Below are 24,084 nucleotides of genomic sequence, written 5' to 3'. Positions count from 1 at the left end.
GACAGATAAACATCTAATTGGCTCTTTCTCTCTGATGCAAACAGAAAAATTGAAAAAATATTTTGAAAGTGACATCTTCAAAGAAAAATGAGAACGACTGTTCAACATGCTGTGTGTCAAGGATAAATGCAGGGAGATTTCCGTATCTGTGAAATTCCCTTCCAGGTAAAGATGCTTCTCATTCTGCCCCATGGAGCTGGCAGGTCCCCACCCCTTCCCTCCCTTGCCCTGTGAGATCCCTCCTTCCAGACATGGCCACCACGGACTCAGTTCCTGCTGTCTACCCTCCAGGTCCCCCTGGGCAAGGCTGCTGTTGGTAACCACAGAGACCAGGACATGTCCTTGCACAGTGTTAGGTGGGAGAACAAGGGCGTTCACACCATGAGGTTAGCCCCCAGCCCCACACTTCCCTACCAAGTCTGTTTGCACAAGCACATTTACCTGTCCAATCTGTTATTTGATTGACAGCTGTCCAACAACCCTGGAATAGGCGGTGGTGGTGCAGGCCGATCGTCATGTGAGACCCGGAGAAGACTGGGTGGATCTGACCCCCAGCAAGGACTGAGCAGCCAGCATGTCCCCCGTCCCGTGGTGTGGGAGATACAAAGGGAACTATGACTCCTGACAGCTTCCCACAGCGAGTGGCTCCTGAGCTGCCTCACTGAGGTGCACCAGGTGTCCTCCTGTCAGCCCTGGGGTGCTTGACAATGAGGCAGCCTCGGAAGAGAGCAGCACGAGGCCCTGGATTCTTTTTGTTTTGCAGCTTAGGTGGGTGATAACAGCACTAATGACTGACTTTCACTGAAGGCTTTCTGTGTACCATTCTCTGTGCTAAGTTCTGTCTCATTTCAGCCTCGCCATAACCCGCCAAGACCGCCACTATTATCCCCATTTCACAGATGAGAACACAGGGCATTAGTAAGGTTGGTCACTATGTCCTAGGTTAGTGGTTGTCAAACTTTAAGCATGCAGCAGAATCACCTGGAGAGCTTGATCACACATAGTGGGTGGGACCTCATCCCCAGAGTGTGAATCAGAAGTGTGGGGAGGGGCCCAAGAATTTGCACTTCTTTTTTTTTTTCTAAAGATTGGCACCTGAGCTAACAACTGTTGCCAATCTTCTTCTTTTTTTTTTTTTTTCTGCTCTATCTTCCCAAACCCCCCGTACATAGTTGTATATCTTACTTGCAGGTCCTTCTAGTTGTGGGATGTGGGATGCTGCCTCAACGTGGCCTGATGAGTGGTGCCATGTCCGCGCCCAGGATCCGAACCCTGGGCCGCCGCAGCGGAGTGCGCGAACTTAACCACTCGGCCACAGAGCCAGCCCCCTGCATTTCTTTTCTTTTTTCTTTTGAGGAAGATTAGCCCTGAGCTAACTACTACCAATACTCCTCTTTTTGCTGAGGAAGACTGGCCCTGAGCTAACATCCATGCCCATCTTCCTCTACTTTATATATGGGACGCCTACCACAGCATGGCTTTTGCCAAGCGGTGCCATGTCCACACCCAGGATCCGAACCGGCGAACCCCGGGCCACCGAGAAGCTGAACGTGAGAACTCAACTGCTGTGCCACTGGGCCAGCCCCCAGAATTTCCATTTCTAGTAAGTTCTCAGGTAAGGCTGATGCTGCTGGACCAAGGACCTCACTTTAGAACCACTGTCTGAGGCCACACAGCTATCAAGTTTAGAATCCTGTCTTTAGAGCAATTCCTTGGGTCTCTAAAGCCTGTGTTTTTTTTTTCTTCTCCCCAAAGCCCCCCACTACGTATTTGCATATTATAGCTGCAAATCCTTCTGGCTGTGCTATGTGGGACGCCACCTCAGCATGGCCTGATGAGCAGTGCCACGTCAGTGCCCTGGATCCCAACCGGCGAAACCCTGGGCCACTGAAGCAGAGCCCGTGATCTTAGCCACTTGGCTGCGGAGCTGGCCCCCTAAAGCCTGTACTTTTTAATCACTGCGTGTACTGCCTCATTACAGACTTTTCCATGGAGATTTCCCCAAACTCTGCCCTTAAGAGAGATGAACTGGGTGAGGAGGGCAACCAGTCTCTTTTCACTCACCCAAATCACGCCCATGGCTTTCTCCCCGTCTGGGAAGACTTGTTCCAGCCTCCCATCTCTTTTTCCTTGTGGCCGTGTCACCCTGTCAGGAGCTCTGCCTAACACCTCCACCCCATCCTCCCCTCTGCCCTTGACTCTGGGGGCCATCTTTGTCCTCCCCAGCAGAGGGAAGAGTGACAGTCTCATTGGTATGGCTTCCAGGCCATGTGGCCCCTGGCCTCACTGTGATCCTATTGCTCTGGGGCTCCTTCACGCCTCCAGGTCTGATCTTGGCTTCATGCTCCAGACCACAAAGTGATCGAGGACCTGCCATGGGGTCCCTGATGGGGACCCCCAGACCTCTCTTGTGCTGACCACCTGCTTATTGGATCTGGGGACAGGTGTCCCTTCCTACTTGGGTCAACACCCTGTTTGTGCTAGGCACAAGCTACCCTGAATATGTCAGAGTGACTGGACGTTCTTCCCCTGGGGTGTATGGCTAAGGTCATAATCCCATCCTTGGAGATGGGCTGCCCTTCACCTCCAGTCACCCTTGTGTCCCCTTGTGGATAAGCTACAGGAAAAGGAGAATAAATTAACTTTTAATCCCAGCACCCCTGCCCTGCCAGAGCAAAGTCTTGGGGCGGGAGTGAGGGGGCGGTGTGACCTTGTTGTATAGCAGAGAGCACCATGCAGGCAGAATGTGAGCGCTGGGACCCAGACACCACATCCAGCAGCTCCAGTGCCCAGTAATGTTACTGTAGAAAGGGCATCATCTGCTCACAGTGAGACAAAAGCCAATCGTCAAGAGGCAAGCTGGTGGCAGAGAAAGGATGTTTTATTACAGCTTGTTAGCCAGAGGGAAGATGGCTGACCAATGCCCAAAAGAACCATCTTAAGGTGGGCACAGAATCTTGAAGCAGTTATATAGGCCAGTGGGCTATAGGGGAGGGGGTTAGGAATGTAACACCAGAGGGTTACAGACTGGGAGTCGCCACACCCGATCTTTCAGTTTTCATTGATGATGACTATCAGCATAGACTCTCTGTTCAGGGGTCATCACATTCCTAAGAAACTCAAAAGAATGAAGTTATCGTCTTATGGTAGCTGGGAGGTACATGCACAAGCAGGCATCGTAAAATCTACAGAGCAGGTAGATCTCCTGGCGGGTGCTTATCCAGCTGGGTTAGTTAAGCAGAGGTCATTCAAAGTGACAATATGGTGTCTTTTCTACAATACAGCTTCCCTTACGTCAGCCTTGTGTTGAGCCGGTATCAGTAAGGCTCCCACTGCAGAAAGCCTCTGTTTCATCTTTAATAAATCGAGCATTAGATTGAGCACATTAGAAGCCCAAGTGACTCATTTCTATTTCTGGCCTTCAGACACCAGTGACAGTGGTGACCTCAGGCTGTGGACAAGAAGGATGGTCTAAGGGTTGGTAGCAATGGGATGGGCTGCAAATGCTACCCAGAAGACCCCTGAACAACTCTGGAAAGACTCTGACAGTTTTTGCCATGACTGATGACAGGCCAGTCCCTCTGGTCCTTGCCCCTGGTTCAGATTTGATTTCTGGGCTTTTGTCTCCATGAGCTTACCCTTGAATAGCCCCCTCTTTGTCCCATTCAGAATACAGGAATCGTCGCATTCCTGTTCCCAAGCAGAACAGAGGAATCACTTCCTACAGCAGCTCTGGAATTTCTTACGCTGTCTGATCTGTGGTTGTGCTGCCCCCACCCCCACGTGTAGGCTCTAGAGGACAGGAGCCCCTTTCCAGTGCTCAAAAAGCCTGACAAGGAGCAATCAGAAGCGAAGGCTGTCACCTGACCCCGTGGGCTGCTAGCTCCTTCCCAGGTCCCATTAGGCCACCAGAGCCTGGATTTCTGGACTTGTTCTGAAATTCAAAACTCAAGCTGCTCCAGCAAATCACCACCCTGGAGAGGAGGAGGCAGGCAGGGAGAGCAGGGATGGGGCGTGGGGGCTGCAGAACTGTGGTGGGAGCTGGGGACTCTTCCTTATGCTAGGCTCAGGCATGGGAATCCGGTGCAGGTGCAGGAAGGAGAGGAGATGGTGGTGGGAGGGGAACAAGGAAGCCTGGAAGCACTAGAGGCTGGGGCGGGCCTCTGGCAGTTGTGGGAAAAGGAAAAGGGAAAGTGCGGGCCATCCCACCTTGGAAAGCATTCATGCTAATTAATGCCGTTATCTGATGGTGTTCTGGGACCCTGAAGGCAGAGGTGAAGTCACTTGACATTCAACTTTCTAGTAACCCATCCCCTCCTCACCACAGACACAACTTCAGTGTCAGGCTTGACCATGACCACAGGCTCTGCACAGGCCACCAGGGCCCTTGAAGAGGCTGCAGGGGGCTCTGCCCTTTAGCATGGGTGTCTGAGCAGGTTCTGGAGTCTGTAGTTTGTGGGTCTTTGGAAAAGTTGCATAACCTCTCTGAGACTCGGTTTTCCTTTTTGTTAAATCAGGTGCAGTCATAAATCACAGGTTGTGAAGAGATTTATTTATTTATTTATTTTTAACTTTTTTTTAAAGATTTTATTTTTTTCCTTTTTCTCCCCAAAGCCCTCCAGTACACAGTTGTATATTCTTTGTTGTGGGTCCTTCCAGTTGTGGCATGTGGGACGCTGCCTCAGCGTGGTTTGATGAGCAGTGCCATGTCCGCGCCCAGGATTCGAACCAGCAAAACACTGGGCTGCCTGCAGTGGAGGGTGCGAATTTAACCACTCAGCCACGGGGCCGGCCCCAGATTGTGAAGAGGTTTAAATTGCACCACCTGGGACAGTACCTGGCAGAGTGTGTGCCACCAGTAGCTTTTGGACCTGGCTTCCCCTTGTCCCTTCTTCCAGCTCCAGGTAGTTGGGGGTTGTGGTGCTACCAAGCGGCTCTGCCACAGTTTCTGGGCCGAGAGCCTTGTCGCCAGCCACTGTGGTCTCTCAGAGCCTTTGGCTGTTGTGTCCAGACCCCAGGACTCTGCCTGGGCTTCTGGAGCAAGAGACTGGATGCAGAGCCACAGATCCCTTGGGAATCCTCAAGGCTGGTGTCATTGACTGGTTCCAAGGAATCAAGGGTGGGTTTGGATATTTTAACTGTTTTTCCAAATGGTTCTTTTTCCTTTTGTTATGTTAAGGAGATGCAACCATCAACTACCCTGAACCCGACCAAGCCCCACTGGAGAGCTCTGCCCATGACCTTGGCCTTATTTTTAATGCTAAGATCTCTCCAGGAGGAGCTTAGGCCTTGTTACTGAAACCTGCAGTGTCTGTGGAAGCATGTTTTCCAGCTGAGCCAGCTCAAGCGAATACCCACCTCTCCCTTTTGAATATTCACTCCCCATCTGAAAGAAATGTCCCTGCTTCCCTTTGTTCGGGGACACCATGACTCTGGAAATGATTCCTCATGGTCTCCTATTTGCCACAAACATACTTTACTTTGTGAGACAACTACTTCTGGTGTAGAGTCTGATTTAACTCGCCAGGAGGGAACCCACTTTGGTTTCGGTAGCAGAAGGTCTCATGGCTCTTCCTGGTCCTCTAATCATCGGCCTTTTCTCCGTCTTCCTCCTTTCTCAGCTTCTCCAGCTTCCTTCTCTCTCAGCAGCCATGGCAGCTGCTCACTTCTTCCTGAACTTCTTTTTCCTTTGGTTTCAAGATGCTCCTGGTTTGCCTTCTACCTCTCTGACTCCTCCTTTTTGGCTTCCTTTTCCTCTTCTCATCCCTAAAATGGAAGGATTTCTGTGTCAGTGTGGGTCCAGCCAGGAAAACAATTCTATGCAAGGCATTTCAAACAGAGGGATGTGTATAGGGAAGAGGGTACCCCTGTGTAGGAGGGTGGGAAGACCAAATGGAGGCGTCGCAGTGACCAGATATAGTAACTACAGGAAGCACTTCTACCCCAGGGCTGGAGGAACAGAGTGAACAGGTGGTGTCACCAGAACCTCTAAGCTCAGAGGAGCAGCCCCCCATGGCTCTTGTTCAGACCTCCAAATGGGGACGGACGCACCGTGACTGGTGTGTGGGCCTCTGGGGGTGAGAACGGCATGGCCAATGCTGGTATCTCCAGGAGGTGCGGTTCAGCAGCTGCTGGGCGACTGAAGAATCGGGAGGTCAACGTGGGGCCCACTACAGCCCATCAGCCAAATCGGCTGCCACCTGTTTCTCTGTGGCCTATGAGCTAAGGATGTTGTGTTACATTTTTAAATGGTTGAAAAAAAGAAAAAAGAAAAAATCTGTCATGATACATAAAAAATATTAAAAAAAATCCAAACTTTAGTGTCCATAAGTAAAGTTTTACTGGAACACGGTCACACTTGTTCACCTGTGTATTGTCTGTGGCTGCTTTCACGCTGCCATGGCAGAGTGGAGTGGCTGTAAGAGAGACCAGAGAGCCTGCACAGCCTAGACTATTTAATATCCCTCCCTTTACAGAAAGAATTTGCCGATCTCTGGACTAGAGTCCTCCTGAAGTGACCCTGACAGGAGCTGGAAACAGGAAGGCAGTTCCTTCTTTCACCCAACTTTATTCAGGCTCTCACTGGCAGAATTTAATAGGAAGCTGGCAGACAAGAGTCTTGGAAAGGTCATTTGCAGACCAGCATCCCAGAATAGGGTGGCTATAGTGCTGAGAGACAACAGGTGAATACCAGCACAATTTCCAAGCATTTTACCTTGGCCTCTTCCTCTCCTGTCTGTGTATTTTCTCCCTTAGCAACCCCATCCACACCCATGGCTTCAATAGTCACATCTCCACAGACAATACCCAAATCCCATGCGTGGACTTCTCAGACTGACATTTCTAGCTGCCAGCTGGGCAACTCCAATTAGAAGCCTTCCCTTCATCTCAAAACCATGGTATCCAATAGGTGGAATTTATATTTCCTTTCAAACTCCTTCCTTCTCCTCTGTTCCCCATTTCTGTTGCTGACACCACCCTTCTCCCTTAGAATAGGCTAGAACCAAGCCCTGACTCCATGTTTGGATCCAATCTCCTGCCTCCTACATCAAAGCAACCAGAAAGACTGAGTCCTTCTTTGCAAGACTTTGTTACTGTTTCCTTTGTTCTCTTCCAGAACCACCCCCTGGGTTGAGCCATCTTTACCTCTTGCCTAGACTATAGATTTGGCCTTAGAGTGGGTGGTACCCCACACATGTCTCAATCCAACTCGTCCCACACATAGTTAACAGACAACCTTCTGACCCACTATGTTCAAAGGTCCTCCCAGCTTCTCCTTTTATGGGTTGGCTAGACCTTTAAAGCTTTCCAGAGTCCACATAACCACAATTTGTTTTCCATTTTCTCTGTTTCCATTGCTTCCTTTTCTGTACTTTCATATACACCCTGTTCTCCCAGGTTCTGTGCACTTTATGCTCTTCCCTCTGCCAGGAATGGTTCTGTTACTTGTAAGCATAGGTTCTGCTACGAGTGATGGAAAACCCAGTGCAGGGATCCCCTTTGACTGTTTATCACTTCCTGCAGCTTCTGCACAAGCTGAGGGTCTGGGGCAACCTTTAGCTGAACCGGGGAGGAAGAATGAAAGCCTGGTCCCTTTGTCTCAAATTAGGACCAACGCTGAGGTGTAATTTGCACTCAGAGCTCCCCTTCGGGATCAGGCTGCGGCTGGGCCTTTGCTGAGAGCACATCCGTGTCCACTTCCCCTGCTGTGTTGCCTTCCACGTTCCCTTACTGGTTTCTCCTGGGAGCGTTTGTATAATAAATCTCTTGCAAATGATGGCCTGTCTCGGGATCTGCTTCTAGCAACCCCAATCTAAGACACTAATGTAACAGCGGCTTACACACAATTGCAGTGGGCCTCATACGGTGTCTTCATGATCGTCAAGGACCCAGACTGCTTCAGCATCGTAGTCCAGCATTCTCAACATGTGGCTTCCTCTTGAGGTCAGAGATAGCTGTGCCAACTCCAGTCATTAAGTTTACATTCCAGCTAACAGGAGGGAGAAAAGAAGCGGTGGTGGTGGGCGGGGGGAGGGTTGCTGCTCCTTGCATTTAAGAATACTTTCTGGGAGTTGCATATCCCACTTCTGCTATATCCTTTTATCCAGAATTTGGTCATATGGGCATGCTTGTTTGCGAAGGAGGCTGGGAAAAGTAACCTTTATTCTGGGTGGTCACTTGCACAGCTAAAGTTGTGGGTTACGAGTTCTGAGGGAGAAGAGGGAACAGGTGTTAGGGGACAACTGATCGTCTCAGCTACGCTCTCCTTCTTCTCATCTCTGCCTGTCCACATTCTTCAAAACCCTGTACAAACGCCACTTTCTCCATCAATCCTTCCTTGACCTCCCAGTTAAAAGTTATCAGTCCCTGACCAGAACTCCCACGGCACTTTTGTTTTGTTTTGTTTTGTTTTCCGGAAAGGATTCACCCCGAGCTAACACCTGTTTCCAATCCTCCTCCTCTCTCTCTCTTTTTTTCCCCTCCCTGAAGCTGTGGTACATAGTTGTACATTCTAGTCGTAAGTCCTTCTAGTTCTTCTACGTGAGCCACTGCCACAGCATGGCCACTGACAGCCAAGTGTTGTGGTCCCATGCCCGGGAGCTGACCCCGAGCTGCTGAAGTGGTGAGAACCCCGAATTTTAACTACTAGGCTGTCAGGGCTGGCTCCCCCATGGCACTTTGTGTCCCCCTCACTTGTGGCACTTAAATTTTCCTATCTTGTGTTATAGTTATTATTTACAGATGCATTTCCCACCAGACTGTGAGCATCTATAGAGAAGAGGGCAAGTTTCAATAAATTTCTTGTTTGAACCTCACAATCCTCCAATGCCCATAGTCTGGAGAGCATGGGTTTGCAGTCTGACCAGCCTGACTCAGAGGCAGGCTATCTCTAAGCCAGTTATGCAACATCTATTTGTTTATTCTATAAATATTTATAAGTGTCCCCTCTCTGCCAGGTATAAAGCAGGAGGAGGAAGAGCACACTCTCCACAGTCAGATGCCTGCATCTGAAGCTTGCATCCCAGCTTCACTGCTTGCAAGCTGTGTGACACTAGGTAAGGTACTCTGCCTCACTGTTTCTGAGCTTTATCCTTTGAAACATGATGCTCCTGGTGCAACTTTTTTGATCATGGTGAGGATTAAATGAGTTTACATGTGTAAAAGTGCTTAGGACAGTGCCTGGCATAGAATAAGAGCTGCATAAGTGTTACTTATTATTATTAGCTTATGGAGCTTACGTTCTAACAGGGGAGGTAATAACCAAAGAAACAAGAGGGAAATATTAGGCAGAAATTAGTGCTACGAAGAAAATGAAAGAGGATGGTGGGAGAGCATGCTCCTGAGGGTCTATCTTGTACCAAGTGGTCAGGGAAAGACTCTAGGAGGAGGGGACATTGAGTAGCCGTGAAATATTTGTGGGAAGAGCTTTCAGGGAACAGCAAACGCAAAGGCTGTGAGGGCAGCCTGGAGCAAAGAAGCCAGAGGGCTGGAGCATGTGGGTCAAGGGGAGAACGAATGAGGCGGTCTGAGAGGGACTTGGGGGCCAGATCCCACAGGGCTTTGCAAGACGGGGAAAGAATTCAAGCTTTGATTCTAAGGGCAATGGAAAGCCATTGGAGAGTTTTAAGCAGAGGAGATTTGCATTTAAAAAGTTAATTCCAGCTACAGGGTGGCGGGAGAATGGTTGAGGGGGGTTTGGGAGTGGAATGGAGGTCAGCCAGGGGGCCACTACAGCGACAGTGTAGATGGGAGAGGACAATGGAGAGGGAGAGAAGGGGAGGATTTACACACGCTTTAGAGGAGAAATACAATTATGCGCTTCATCAGCTGTCAGAACAATGACATCGTCTCCTGCTGTGGAGCCTCTGGAAAGTTCCACAGTACACTGTGTTCCAAATGTTCCAAAGTACATTTGTGAACCAGTGAGGATGCAAAAGGCAAATAACGTCTTACTATTATTATGAAAATAATGTTGACCTCATAGAGCCCCTGAAAGGGTCCCCCAAGTGTTCTCAGACCACACTGCAACCTGCTAAGCTAGGGTGACCTTTATTCTGTGGAATATTATGCAGCATTTAAAAACAATGAAGTAGATCTATTTGTATTGTCATGTAACAAGTTACAGAACAATGGAACAGTGTTTACAATAGGATACACACAAGCACACAAAGCAAACCTAAGTATTCTCTATTTACATATATTTATGCAAATGCATGGAAAAAGTCTAGAAGAACATTGTTAACTGGCTGCTTTTGGGAAGGATACAGGAATTTAGTGGCTTCATAGTGGAGAACTTTTGCTTTATCTTTTTTTTTTCTTTTTAGTGGTTACAAGGAGAGCATATGTCCAGGTATTACTGGTGTTATTTAAATATATTTTATAAATAATAGTTTGTCTTCGTCTTTCACCTGAGTGATGTGTAAAATTTGCAGAATTTTGATTTTTTTCAGATCAGTTAATAAGCTGACAGTTGTCACTGTTCTCTGGAGAATCATTATCACTAGGGTAAAGGGGTCTGCTTGCTAGATAAAATACAGGATGCCCAGGTAAGTTTGAATTTCAAATAAACCAGGAATAAGTTTTTTAATCTAAGTATGTCCCATGCAATATTTGGGACATGCTTGTACTGAAAAATTGATTGATGATTCTCTGAAATTCAAAGTTAACTGGGCTTCCTGTTTTTTTGATTTGCTAAGTCTGTCAACCCCATAAAGGGGATAGGAGGAGGACCCTAAGGAGGCAAGATGTGGAACAGAACCCAGATCCATGGGCAGCTTGCTGATGGTGCTGGAGGGCGCTGTGTGACACCTTTGTGAGCTACGGCTCACAGAGGGTGAGCTAAGAAGCTCTGAAAGGAGGGTACTGGGGACAAAGTCATGCTGGCAAGCTGACCCTTCTCTTGATAAATGCCTCTGAGGCTTGTTGAGGTTGTGAGATGTTTTGATGAAGAGGATGAGCAGGGAATGAATTGGAGGGAGGTTGTAAAACCTTACCCTGGGAGAGTTTGTTTTTGTTTTTAAACATCTGTAGGCCTTCCACAAAGGGAAGGCTTTGTAGCTAGGCTTGTATAACTCTCCTGTGGCAACCGAGAGGCTGATAAAATTTCCTGTGCTTCTGGGCTCTAGCCAGGTCCCTGTCTTTCAACATTACCCCATGGCTACCAAAGGCCATGGAATGAAGGCGGTTTCCTTGAGGTGATAACAGGTCATTGCCAGAACTTTCTTCTCCACCATCTTTTCTTCCCCTTCAGGGGGGTGTACATATGCCACTTTTCCCATTTCTTCTTTTCCCCACTTTTGTCCTAGGAAATTTCACCATGGTCAATATCTTCCTCAAATGTACAAACCTTTCCTCAAAACCTCTTGCAGATTTTGCTCATAGAGAAATCTTTCTTGCTTTTTTCATCTCCCCAATTTGTGAACCAACCAACCTTCCAAACAACTAATCAACCAACTACTAACCCAACTGACTAACCCGTCTGTCTTACTCAGCTCGGGCTGCTATAGCAAATGTACCATCGACTGGGTGGCTTAAACAAAAAACATTCATTTCTCATCTTTCTGGAGGCTGGGAAGTCCAAGATCAAGGTGTCAGTAAATTTGGTATCTGGTGAGGGTCCATCTTCTGGTTCACAGACAGCTCCTTCTCTCTCCATCCTCAGATGGTAGAAGGGGCTAGGGGTCTCTCTTTTGTAAGGGTATTAATCTCACTCATGAAGAGACTCTCATGACCTAAGCACCTCCCAGAGGCCCCACCTCCAAACACCATCAACTTGGGGATTAGGTTTCAACAGATGAATTTTTTGGGGGAAAAGCAAACGTTCAGTCTATAGCACCATCCCAGAAACAAAGAGTGGAGGATGCTTCAACCTGGCATAGAGACCAAAACAAAGTGATGCTGCGCTTCATGGAGATCTCAATTCTGTGAAGATAGTCTCTCATTCTGTAGGAAATCAGCTTTGAATCATCCACGCCTAGGAGAGGCTGGGAAAGGATCACTACTGGAGAAGAAAGCGGTTGGGTGTGGGTCAGGATCTGGGGCTATCCATCTGCATGGAGAAATCTTGCTTTTTTCAAAACATCAGACCTACTGGTGTTCGCCTCACTTTGCCCTTTTTTTTTTCCTTTGTAAAATGAACTCTATTGAAGTACACAGTAGAGAGAGTACAATGCACACAATTTCAGTGTACAGTCCTTGGAATTTTGACAAATGTGCGTATCTGTGTATCTACTACCCCAATAGAGATATAGAACATTTCCCTTACCCTAGAAAATTCCCTCGTGCCCCTATACTCAGACAACCATTGATCTGACTTCTATCACTATGTATATATTAGCTTTGTCTATTCTAGAACTTTATATAAATTGTACTTTTCTTTTGACTTTGCTTAGGCAGGTTTTTTTTTCCGTGCAGAAGTAAAAAGAATTATTGTAGTTTTTATGGTTTCATTTTTTTCATTTAAATCTTTGATCCATCTGAAATTTATTTTGGTGAAAGGCATAGATCTAATTTAGTTTCTTTTCCCCCAGAGATCTACCCAGTTGTCTCAACATCATTTATTGATGAATCTATCTTTTTTCTCACTCATTCGAAATGCCACCTTTATCATACATTAAATTTTCAGATGTGTTTGTATCTATTTCTGAACCTTCCTTTCTGTTCCTTTGATTTATTCATGTATCAATACAATACTCTTTCAATTGTGGCTACGTTATTTTTAAAAATCTTATATTTTAGGATTTTCTGCTCTATCTCATCAATGAGCTAGTTTTCTCCAAGGTTGCTGTATTAATTATTTTTTGTTGCATAACAAGTTACCCTAACACTTAGCAACTTGAAAATTTATGATCTCACACTTTCTGAGAGTCAGGCATGCGAGCAGTGTAGCTGGAGGGTTCTGGTTCGAGATGCCTCGTGAGGTCGGGGTTAAGCCGTCAGCTGGGGCTGCAGCCGTCTCCAGACTTAACTGAGGCCGAGATTTTTGCTTCCATGCTCACTCATATGGTTGTGGGCAGACCTCAGTTCCTCGCCACATGGGTCTCGCCATAGGGATGCTCACAACCTGGCAGCTGGGGTGATCCTAGAGAGAGAGAGACAGCCAGGGCCCAAGACGGAGCACTCAGTTTTGTATATCTTAATCTCAGAAGTGACGTGCCATTACTTCTGTGAACCCTGGTATGATGAGGGAGGGGACTACTCAGCCCACAGGGATCACGGGACCCTCTTAGAGGCTGGCTACCACGGGTCCAGTTTTGGTCCTCCTCTCTTCACTTTATTCACTTTCTTGTGGTGTCTCATCTGTTTTATGAGGTTTCTTCTACCTAAGACCAATAGTTTGCAAAACATTTTTCTGGTCTCTAACTTGCTCTCCTGCATACCAGAATGATTTATCTAACTGCCAAGGTACCTCCTACGATAAGGGCATTCACCTCCAGGATGGGATTAGGTTGAGGTTATGTCCATTTGGCTTCCTCTCTTCCATATTTGGGTGTCTGAATTGATCAGCATGGGAAGGGTCCCGGACTGGGCAGTGCCAGGCTCAGAGGCACTCTAAGCTCCCAGGACCTGCTGGGGTCTACTGCTTTGGAGTAAAGTGAGAATTAAGGGAGAGAGTGAGAGCCTGGGCCCTTGGAAGCCACCCAGTCTCAGGCCCCAGGAAAGAGGGACCTTGAATGGGAAGGGGACCCAGGGGAGAGAGATGGGGGCTGACCGGGCTCTTCACATTTCACCTGCAACAGACCAGAGCTGCTTTTCCTTACAAGGTGGGCAGCGTTCCTGCAGACCACCTCAAGGCTAGTTTAGACCCGCAAGGGCTTGGTAAGAACTACTCTAGGCCAGAGTGGGGACAGCCACAGACTTGCTGAGATAGGAACAGCTTCTCTGAGATGCTACAACTCCAGTCTTCCAGCAGGGGGTGCCCTCTCCTGACAAAATGCAAGTCCTCTTTTTCCTGCTGCCCTCCCAGCCAAGGAGACGGATTCCCCTCACACTTGATGGGGTTAATCTGTGCTGGCAGCCCCGGGGTGGGGGTATAAGGGAGTCGGGGGGGTAGTCCCCCAGGGGTCAAAACAGTGTTTAGAATCTGGTGTCCCATTTAGGAAAGGTAGAACAATCTGAAGCTGAAACCCCCAATCCCCTCAAATTGAAAGGCTGTAGATATGACCTTGCAGAAAGGAGACGGCGCATGTGAGCTAGCCAGCAGAGTGAAAGCAGCTAGGATAAAAAAGCAAGGAGGTCTAGGACCTGCAAGGGGTCATTTTGAAAATATGGTATCAGAAGGGACAAACATTGGAAACCAAGGCGGTCCCTGCCAAAGCAGAGCATATAGTCACCTTCATTATGACACGGATACAGACTGATATTTAGTCTGAAATTTCTCCACAATTCCTGAGCAGCACCCGTTCACTTATCATTTAGAGATACCGACCCCTAACTCAAGGGAACTGGGTTATGCAAGGGTTGCTAAGGAACGAGGGGAGTGCAGTAGGTACTGGCAGAGGTTGCTTAGTAACCAGGAGTCCCTCAGTGATAGAGTGGCCAGAGCAGGTATGGAACTGATAAGGGTCTGCGGACAGTCAGCCCACACTAGAATGTCCTGAAAGGGCATGTCTGTTTGCCCCTCGGCCTAGAGCTACCAGAGCCTCCTCTCTTCAGCTCCCTGGCACTGTCCTGCATGAAAAGTACACGCAAGTCCCTGACTGTCCGCGATAACCGCTTGCTCCAACCATTCCTTCCCCACCTCCCTCTGCAGGAAGCTGATCAGATTCCCAGATTCAAGGACCAGCAGGGCTCCCAAGCAAGCAAGTAGGTGTCTAGCACTGGGAGAGGCAGGAGCCTCTGGGTTCACATTGATGTGGAGCTGGGAAATTTGGGGTTTGAGTGAAAGACGGCCCCCTAGACAAGCATCTCTATGTATTTTCAGTTCATGGGGATATGTCTTCACATCTGAGTGTCCCATGCCGGTCCTCACCTCACCTTCACACCTGCACGTATCTACAGTGGCACACACTACCCCCTCCCTTCCTGAGGCTTGTCCAGGCTCCTCACAGCCTCCCTTCAGATAGCTCCACTTCAGCACAAACTGGTGGAGACAGTATGCAGGCTCCCAGAGCCACAGTCTGCTTTCTCCTGTCTAGTACCAACCAGGCCTGACCCCACTTTGCTTCCAAGATCAGAAGAGATGGGACTCATTCAGGGTGGCATGGCCGCGGACCACAGTCTGCTTTCTCCGTCACGAGTCCTCCGTTCTCGGCACTCCTGCGGTCTGCCAAAGAGCCTGGACGTTCACACCTGTCCCCTTCTCCTCTCAATCTGTCCCCCTTGGCTGGAACACCTCTCTTGCTGCTTCCCTGTCAGACCCTCCTCCACCTTCCCAGTCCTATTTATCTGCAGCTTCCCTGGTGATTCTCCCCACCTAAGCAGACGGAGCTGTGCACCCCTCGTCTCAAGCCCCGTGGGGCTCTGGGGCCCCAGGGAGGGAGCAAGTGGGGCCGCCCTCAAGGAGCCCACGGACCCTCTGCTTCCTCTGTACCTGGCAGGGGACTCCCAGGAAAGCCTTTGTGAACTGAGTGTTTATACATGGAAAGCTTGTTTAAAACAAAGCTCCTTATGCAGAACATCTCAGAGGAAGTATTCGAGACACTGGAATTTGCCTCTGAGAGAGGCAAACTAGAGGCCACCCCCAGTGGGAGAATTTAGTTGATTAAGTTAAACTGGGAGATTTAGTTTTTGGACTAGTTTTGAACTGCTTGAATGTTAAAATTTACCATGAGCAGGTAAACTTTACTTTTAAAACATTTTTATTGTAAAATATAACACATACCTAAAAAGTATACACGCACACACACACACACACAAGACATACACATCTTAGTGGACACCATGTAGCCATCACTCAGCCATAAAATAGAACAGCACCAGCAGCCCAGAGCCCCTTGGTTTCCCCCTCCCCAATCATCACCCTGCTCTTACCCCAGGCTTATCTCCTGGCTTTTGTGATAACCACTGCTTTGCTTTTCTGTGTGGTTTTATCACCTGTTTGTGTTCTTAAACAACATAGAGTTATTTTGCCTGTTTTTGAAACTTGTATACGTGGAATCACATAATAACATATTTTTTTGTGCCTGGCTTCTTTTCCTCAATGATGTCGTTTTAAGATTCATTTATGTTCTGTGTAGTTTCAGTTCATTAATTTTCACGACTGCATAGTATTCCATTCTATAAGTGCAACACGATTTGTTTATCCATTCTACCATTAATGGACATTTGAGCTCGTTTCCAATTTGAGGTTGTTACAAAGAATTATGTTGTGAATGCTTGTGCACAGGCTCTTGTTTGCACACGTGACTGCCCTCTTGCGGGTATGAAACTGCAGTCAGAGGCCTGTATGTTCAAATTCCCAGGATAGGGCCACATGGCTTTCCCAAGAGGTCATGCTTAAACTTCCCCCAGCAGTGAATGAAAGTTTCTGTTGATTTCTACCTTTTCAACTAGAAGCAGTTCATTAAAATTAATAACTGGTGTAATTCTTTGCTTGGTGTCTGGCCTCCTCACTTCACGGACAAGCTCCATGAGTGAGGTCAGGGGGCATCATTCACCAGGATGACCTGGAGTCTGCTGTCCAGTGCCTGACACATTGCAAGTTCCCAGTGCTTGCTTATAGAATGAATGAGAAAATCATCCTGTCTCGTGAATGTTGGGTCTCACATTCTAATTCGTCTGTTTCATAGAGAATTTTCATGGAGAGTTTTCCTGACCTGAGGGCTCACCCGTTTGAAATTCACCCTGACTGGCCCGACTCTCTCCTCCTCTCTGCGGCTGGCTTTGTCTGTCTAGAGGAGCTGGGAGTAGACGACCATCACACTCACTGATGGCCAGTGATAACTGAAGTTGATTCTTTCTCCAGGGCCAAGTTCAGCAAGAAGCAGACCAGGCCATGGCCACCAGGCTCCAAGCAGCGGCCTGGGTCCAACGGGGCCAGCTTCATCACCCTGCTGGGCTCTCTGTGCAGAAGATCAGCAGAGGGATAGACCAAAAGGGCATCCTGGCCAATCGGGTAGCCGTGGTTACGGGGTCCACTAATGGGTAAGTGTCCTGATTGCCCTATGGGTCTTGTCCCCTCACAGGGAAACTCACTTCCACAGAAGGACCTCTGGGTTATAGAGTAGGACACAGACTTGTTGATTTCCAGGGCTGAGTAGGAGGAGAATGATGGCGAGGGGCTAAGGCTGTCTTGTTCCCTCCATCTCTGCCCACAGGATTGGCTTCGCCATCGCCCGGCGTCTGGCCCAGGACGGGGCCCACGTGGTGGTCAGCAGCCGGAAGCAGCAGAACGTGGACCGGGCAGTGGCAGCACTACAGGAGGAGGGGCTGAGTGTGATGGGCACCGTGTGCCACGTGGGGAAGGCCGAGGACCGGGAGCGGCTGGTGGCCATGGTGAGGGGCCACACAAAGATGCTTTCCCTCCCTGCTCGGCCCTTAGAGAGGCAGGGACCAGGATGGAGTCTCAGAGGCCCTAAAGCATGTCCTGAGACCATGATTGCTCACAGCCTAACTGAGCAGAGCTTGCTGTTCACACTGGAAAGTGGCCTGTTCATGAGAGGACCCTCCCCTCCACCTACACCCCACACCCTGGTACCTCTATGATTGAGGAGGGGTCTAAAGGGATTTCCCCATCCCAAGCCCCCAGAGGGCTTCCTGGAGAAGACCGTCCTCCCCTGAGGTCCTCAGCACCGGAGAGCCCACCCCTGGGCCTATCCAGGGCACTTACTATCACCAAGAAGCCTTGTGACCACTCCTGGTTGAGATAGTACATAGTTAGCGAGCTTTGCCTCAACGCCTCAGCACCCCGAGGCCTCCTCAAGTCATCTCCACACTCACCCCCACTCTTCGTGTCACCCTTCCTCCCAGGCCCTGCAGCATTGTGGGGGCATTGACTTCCTGGTGTGCGTGGCAGGGGTCAACCCCCTGGTGGGGAGCACTCTGGGGACCAGTGAGCAGGTGTGGGACAAGGTAAGAGGCCGTTCTCAGACCAGGCTGAGAGGTCCGAAGTGCTTCCCACCCCCACCCCGAGACTTTCCTCTCCCCTCCTGACATTACTGTGAAAACAGGCGCTGGCCGCTCGTCCCTGGAATGTGCTGTGAAGCTGCTTCCTGGTTTGTGTGTGTTTTTTTTTTTTTAAGATTTTTTAAAATTTTTTCCTTTTTCTCCCCAAAGCCCCCCAGTACATAGTTGTATATTCTTCGTTGTGGGTCCTTCTAGTTGTGGCATGTGAGACGCTGCCTCAGCGTGGTCTGATGAGCAGTGCCATGTCCGCGCCCAGGATTCGAACCAATGAAACACTGGGCCGCCTGCAGTGGAGCGCGCGAACTTAACCACTCGGCCACGGGGCCAGCCCCTGGTTTGTGTGTTTTTAAAGCTGGTTCCTATACTCTTTCTGCTTTCTTTTTCCTGCCCGTCTCTTTTGCATTTATTCATTCAGCAAATATTTACTGAGGGCTTTCCGTGTGCCAGGCACTCTTCCAGGCTCTTGGGAGAGAGCTGTGGGAGGAAGTCTCTGCTCTTGGTAAGAGTCAAGAACAGTAAGGTCTCTGCTCTCTGTCAACGGGTTATATTCTTTACATCCTTTGTGGGGACATATACTGGTGGCTGTGCTCCTCTTGGGTGACCTGTACCTGCTGCTGAGATTCTCCACCTTTCCTGGACTAGGGCTCCTCTCTGTACCTGTCAGAGAGAGGATGGACCCATCCATCAGCTTTCCAAGGGCTTGGACCCACTTCCAACCCACTACAGTCCACTTAACGATCCTGGTCCACAAGGGTCCAGGAGACACCTTACAAAATGCCTTCGGGTCCGTCTCAGGCTTTGTTATTCTCCTTCGACTCTTATTTGCTCCTGTGTTCTGTTCCCTGGTCCCTCTGGCAGACAAGATGGACTGGGACGGAGTCACATTCTTCCTGCCATGGTTAGCATCCCCCTTGGCCCCAAGTGCTGAGCCAGGGCGTCTCCTCCTGCCCTCCCCAGCTCTCTGCGCTCTGCCGCTCTGCCGTCAGCATTCTCAGGCCGGCCTCTCTGTGTATCCGCTCTTGGCCGGGTGCCCTTCCCTCCATCCTCAGAGGTGACCTGAAATTGGAGCTCCTTGCAGCCACTGCCAGCAGCCTCCACAGGCTCTTCAGCCTCCTTAATGCCTCCGAAGGAGCATCTGTGACTAGGTAGCTAGGGTTTCACCGCTGACAGTCTCCTCACCCTCCTGCGTCATTTTCCCTTTTAGTGTCTCAGTTCACGGGATCATGACTCTTTTCATCAGAACTGTTTGAAATCTTCCCTCCCGCACCTGGGCCGCTTGCCCATGGCCCCCCTTACTTTCTCTGCTGCTCTCCTCTTCTCCAAGGACTCGCTTGCTAACCCCCAAGCAATTCTGCACCACAGGACATAAATTGCCCCTGATCATACCTGCCACCACCTTGGAGGTGAAATGGCCACAAAACAAGTTTAGAATTTACCAGTTACTCTGCTTTTACCTGGATGTAATTTTCAGTAGGTGTCCTGTAAGAGGAACTGCTGCTCGCTCATCTTACTCTTGGGCCAGTTTGAGCACCTCCCTCAGGCAGATGCCCCTTCTTTCCGGCTGGTTGGGAAATCTGTCCTCTACCACCCCAACCACCTCTCCTCCATCGCTTCTCCAAGGACTCTCCAGCAGCACCTCCTCAGACCCACCGGTCTGTCCTCAGGACTTCATGGCACACAGAGCTACTCTTCCTTCTTTTCTGATAGGGCGGTTTGCTTCAGCAAGGGAGGGACTCTTACCTTTTCCTTGGCACACGTTTGGCTCCTGAGTCTAGGAGGGGCCTCGTCTCAACCATGGCCTGGCCTGTCACACATGGAGCTTAGGGCCGACATCCAGTGCACTGGTGGGGCTCTGTTTTGTGCAGAGAGTGACCAGAAAGCCCTTAGTCTAACCCTCAATTCCTTCTTATTGGGGACCTCATTATGTCACCCCTTCAGACATCGGAGCCACTTCTTGCAGTCCTGGGGGTCATCCTCAACCCTGGTCACCTGTCATCAAATGGGCCTCCCAGCGCTCAGTTGAAGCATTTCCCTGCCCACATCCAAGGAGATGAGTGGGTGTGGGATGAAGCAGTGGGAAAAACAGTGGACAGGCCTGGCCAGTGACAGATATGTAGCCTCATTCCTTAAAGACACAGCACACGGCTGACCTCACTGAAGACAGCGCCTCACAGGAGGGATCCCTGTGTCACTTTAGTCCCAGCTGGCACTCTATCCTACCCCCCAGCTCACTCTCTGCATCTTTTCTTGCAAATTCCTCTCTTACTTCTCCCCTGTCCCCAGATCTGCCGGACAGAGGTCCCGGTTAGAGAGTCAGGGACCCTAAGGCCATACTCCGGTTTCAGTTGCAGGCAGGGTCAGTGTGGGCGCCTGACTCCCAGAATGGCAATTTTCTGGTGTCTCTCTTTCTGTGTTGGCTGCAGGGAAACTCAGAGCCATGTCTGCAATAAACTGCGTCCATGTAGGCCCTCCCAGCATGCGTTTTTGTGAACGAACAACAGAATAATGCTCAGTTCTTACCACGTGCTGTGAACTGTGGGCACCAACCTCGCTCTTGCTTTTTCTGATTTTTCTACACTTATTTTCCATATTCTCCCTTTCTTCACACAAAATACCTATTTGGCTTGTTTTATGCTGCTGCATTGTGAGTATGCCTTAAATTCTGTTGGGACAAACCAAGAGCATAGTCAAATAAAAACACGGAGAGATGAAGATGACTCTTCCAGAAATCTCCCTTGCTCCCAGCATCTGCTTTCCCTCCGTCTGTTCTGCCTTCAATATTCTTCCAGTGGTCCCTGCGTGTAGCTTCTATCTGCACAACCAGAATGTAGTACCATTTCTTTCAAAGGCCTGACCGTTTCCTTCTTTCATCCCAGGCCTGAACAAGTCACACTTTCAGGGCTCTGCTCACAGGCCTGTCACTTAGCCTGCCTGTCTATTAAGCCATTAGCAAGCTGGGAACACTTCTTGTCCTGATCAGAAGGGGGATTAATCTCTCAGATCTGCACAAATCTGGGTTTGCTGTGCAAATTATCCTGCTCTAGAGTCTGACCGCCCGTGTCCTTCTCCGCCCTCCACCACGCCCCTGCTTTAATTTCAGATCCTGGACGTGAATCTGAAGTCCCCTGTCCTGCTGCTGAGCCAGCTGCTGCCCCACATGGAGAAGAGGGGGTACGACTACAGGGTGGGGGGCGGGACGGGAGGACTCCAGGGAGACTGAGGCACAAGAGTGGAGTCTGGAGAACCCAGGGCCACAGCAGGGAGAGGGGGAGGACAGAAGAGGTTCCCCTGAGATCTCCACATCCCCCTCCCTCTCTCCTACCGCATCCTTTGTGCAGCTACAGCTGCTAATTTTAGCGGTTTCAGGATGAGGGTGATGTGCCAGGGGCTCTGGCATGCTCTCTTTGGCCCTGACATCACCAGCTTTGGGAAGAGGCTGTGCTTTAGCTCCTTAACCTTGTGGGCTGGCTGTTCTCGCCCAAATCTACTCTGGTTCTCTCACAGCTCGCCAATGCCTTTTTACCAGTCTATGACCTGTCACAGGGTTTGCCCCATTTCTCCATCCCAGGCCTCTCTTCTTTCCCTGCTTTTCGGTCTCCAGGGACCCTACCTCTGTTCCAGATCCTGCATATCTGACTGCACTCCACACATGTCCCCAGGGCTCTCATGTCAGGGACTTGGGCCACCACCTCCTATGGGACTCAGCTGCTCCTGAGGCTCCTCCTTGCAGACACACGCTTTAAGATCTGGCTGGAGACTGTCTTGGACAGGAGGAAAAGTTCCTGACTCCTTTCTCATCTCTACCTGCCCCATCTGCTTCTCAGAGGCCTCCCTCTGCTAGGCATTCACCATCAGCCCTGGGCGCCTCTTCACCAAGCTCACTCTGCCCCCTTTCCCAAGCCCCTGGCTTTCTGCCCATCTCTTCCCCAGGAAGAGGCGGAAGAGTATAATGGTTCTGAGTATGGACATTGGGTCCAAGAGATAGGGTTGGAACTCCAGCTCTGCCACTTATTGTCTATGTTACTAACCTCTTTGGGCCTCAGTTTCCTCAGCTGTCAAATGGGACTAATATTAGGACCTGTATCACTGTTGTGAGGATTGTACTATTCAGTGACCATAATAATAAAAATTTTATATCTTTTTAATAATTATAACACCTCAGTCATGGGTAAGTTATTGGTTTTCTCTCTCTTCTTGTGTCTGTCTGGTTCCTCTTAGGAGGGGTGCTGTCATCCTGGTCTCCTCCCTTGCAGCTTATATGCCACATGTGGTGAGTACTTGCTCGTGTGCTCCTGGTTGGGATAGGGTGAGTGGTTTCCCAGGGCCCCACAGGGACTGTGCCCAGGGAAGACCCCCTCCTTACTCTTGCTGCCCTGGGCTGAGCTCCTGCCCATGTGACTGCTGAGTCTCTCAGATCCAGCTTCTGTCCTTAGACCAGGCTGGGGAGAGTGATCTGAGCTCTGGGCTTAGGCCAGGTGTAATCCTCTGCAGGTAAGAAATCCACCTGACACTTTCCTCCACTCATCCACATCCTAATCACTGTCTTGATTCCCCTCCCAGGAGCTGGGTGTCTACAACGTCAGTAAGACGGCCCTGCTGGGCCTTACCAAGACGCTCTCGCTGGAGCTGGCCCCCAAGAACATCCAGGTGAACTGCCTGGTTCCAGGAATAATCAAGACTGACTTTAGCAAACTGGTGAGGACTGGAGTGTGTCCCTTGTTTCCTAGCCTGGCTCAGTGGAACCTCCCCAATGACTAAGGGATAAACAGGTGACTAGTCTCAGATTAGCATCTTTACAGTTGAGGTCCTCACTGTCCTTTGAACTCAGCCGTGACCAGTCCATCAACCCTGAGGAGGGTTAACCTGCCGTGGGCGCTCTACCAGGTGACCCCTGGGGCCCTCCCATCTTGTTTAGCAGCACTGACTCCTTCATCTCTTTCCTTTGCCCAGTTATATGAGAACGAGGCTGTCTGGAAGAAACTCATGGAGTACCACTTGGTGAAGAGGCAAGTAGAGTTTGGAGTTTCCATGGTCTGGGTGTGGTTGGGGAGGGGCAGCTGTGTCCTCCTCAAGAGCAGCCCCTTCCTTGTCTACTGGCCCTTCCCTGTGCTGAAGACGGGGCTCCACAAAGCCTTAGAGGGTGCAAGTAGCCCTCCTGAGTACACTCTGTCCCTCCGTGGAGCCCAGTACCACTGGAGCAGCAGAGCCAGAGTCTGAGATCACTGATGCTGTGTTCTGTCCTTCTCCCATCCAGGATTGGGCAGCCTGAGGACTGTGCAGGACTCGTGTCCTTCCTGTGCTCTCCAGACGCAAGTTATATCACTGGCGAGAGCATCGTGGTGGCTGGCTTCTCCCCTCGGCTCTGACCCTTGGGGGGCCGTGAAGCTGTGGGTCTGGGCTTAGGAGCCTGAGGGTGGGTGGGTGGGCTAGGAGATCATTAGGCCTGGGGACAGAGTCTAAAGCTAGACTAGCAATTTGGGGGCTTGCTCATGCCAGGCTTGAGGAAGAACCCCCAGTATTCTTGTGTGCCTGACTGTTGTTGATTTGGCTGCTGTGATCCAGCCAACATGTGGGTTCTCGGTGTGGGGCTGTGGGGCTGAAGAGGTTCATGGGGCTGGTGCTTTGGAGGAATTGTAAGGGAAAAGAGTAGAGACTCGAACCCCTGAACGATCCTGGCTCCTTCTCTCTGTCATTTGTTCTTCAAACATTTTTCTCCTGAAATAAACTCAGATTTATCCTCAAGTCTGGAAACTCCTGGTAAGGGTGGAGCCAGGGCAACATGGCTAAGGACAGCCTCTCCCCTCTCCTGCCCTCTGTGGCTTCCCTGTGTCTGTCACAGACCCACATCCACAGTGGTGGGGAGTGAGTGCTCACGGCAGGGTCTGCTGCATTCTCTGAGCTGGGGCAGGTGGAAGGTGAGCAAGGCTGGAGGGAGTGGAGGAGGATGAGGAAGGATTCTGGGCTTCCCCCTCAGGTTCTCTGGGCTAGTGGTTCTTAATGTTTTCTAGACCACACAGG

General features: G+C 49.8%; 1 protein-coding gene across 2 annotated transcripts; it reads left to right on the top strand.

Annotated features, from left to right (window-relative positions):
- The first annotated feature begins 8,957 nt into the window (after positions 1 to 8,957).
- Positions 8,958 to 23,808, top strand: LOC124235606 (dehydrogenase/reductase SDR family member 2, mitochondrial-like). 2 transcript variants are annotated; one of them, XM_046653846.1, is made up of 10 exons: positions 9,039 to 9,056; positions 14,753 to 14,805; positions 16,907 to 17,085; positions 17,259 to 17,436; positions 17,911 to 18,012; positions 21,167 to 21,237; positions 22,285 to 22,336; positions 22,627 to 22,761; positions 23,017 to 23,072; positions 23,321 to 23,808. In XM_046653846.1, the coding sequence occupies exons 3-10, from the start codon at positions 16,937 to 16,939 to the stop codon at positions 23,430 to 23,432; spliced, it is 855 nt and encodes a 284-aa protein (XP_046509802.1). In that variant the 5' UTR covers positions 9,039 to 9,056; positions 14,753 to 14,805; positions 16,907 to 16,936; the 3' UTR covers positions 23,433 to 23,808. The 2 variants fall into 2 exon arrangements, with proteins under 2 accessions (XP_046509801.1, XP_046509802.1); XM_046653845.1 differs by lacking the exon at positions 14,753 to 14,805 and having other exon boundaries at positions 8,958 to 9,056.
- Positions 23,809 to 24,084: the final 276 nt, after the last annotated feature.

The sequence above is a fragment of the Equus quagga genome, chromosome 2 (genome assembly GCF_021613505.1).
Source record: "Equus quagga isolate Etosha38 chromosome 2, UCLA_HA_Equagga_1.0, whole genome shotgun sequence".
NCBI lineage: Eukaryota > Metazoa > Chordata > Mammalia > Perissodactyla > Equidae > Equus > Equus quagga.
Note: the sequence above shows the minus strand (reverse complement) of the source record. Positions and strands in the feature narration are given on the sequence as shown.

Bases quoted from the DNA above. Each gene is read 5' to 3' on its own strand.
- LOC124235606 (XM_046653845.1), top strand. From the start codon at position 16,937: ATGGCCACCAGGCTCCAAGCAGCGGCCTGGGTCCAACGGGGCCAGCTT. The intron at 18,013-21,166 runs GTAAGAGGCCGT...CTTTAATTTCAG, and splicing joins GTGAGCAGGTGTGGGACAAG to ATCCTGGACGTGAATCTGAA. The intron at 23,073-23,320 runs GCAAGTAGAGTT...TCTCCCATCCAG, and splicing joins GAGTACCACTTGGTGAAGAG to GATTGGGCAGCCTGAGGACT.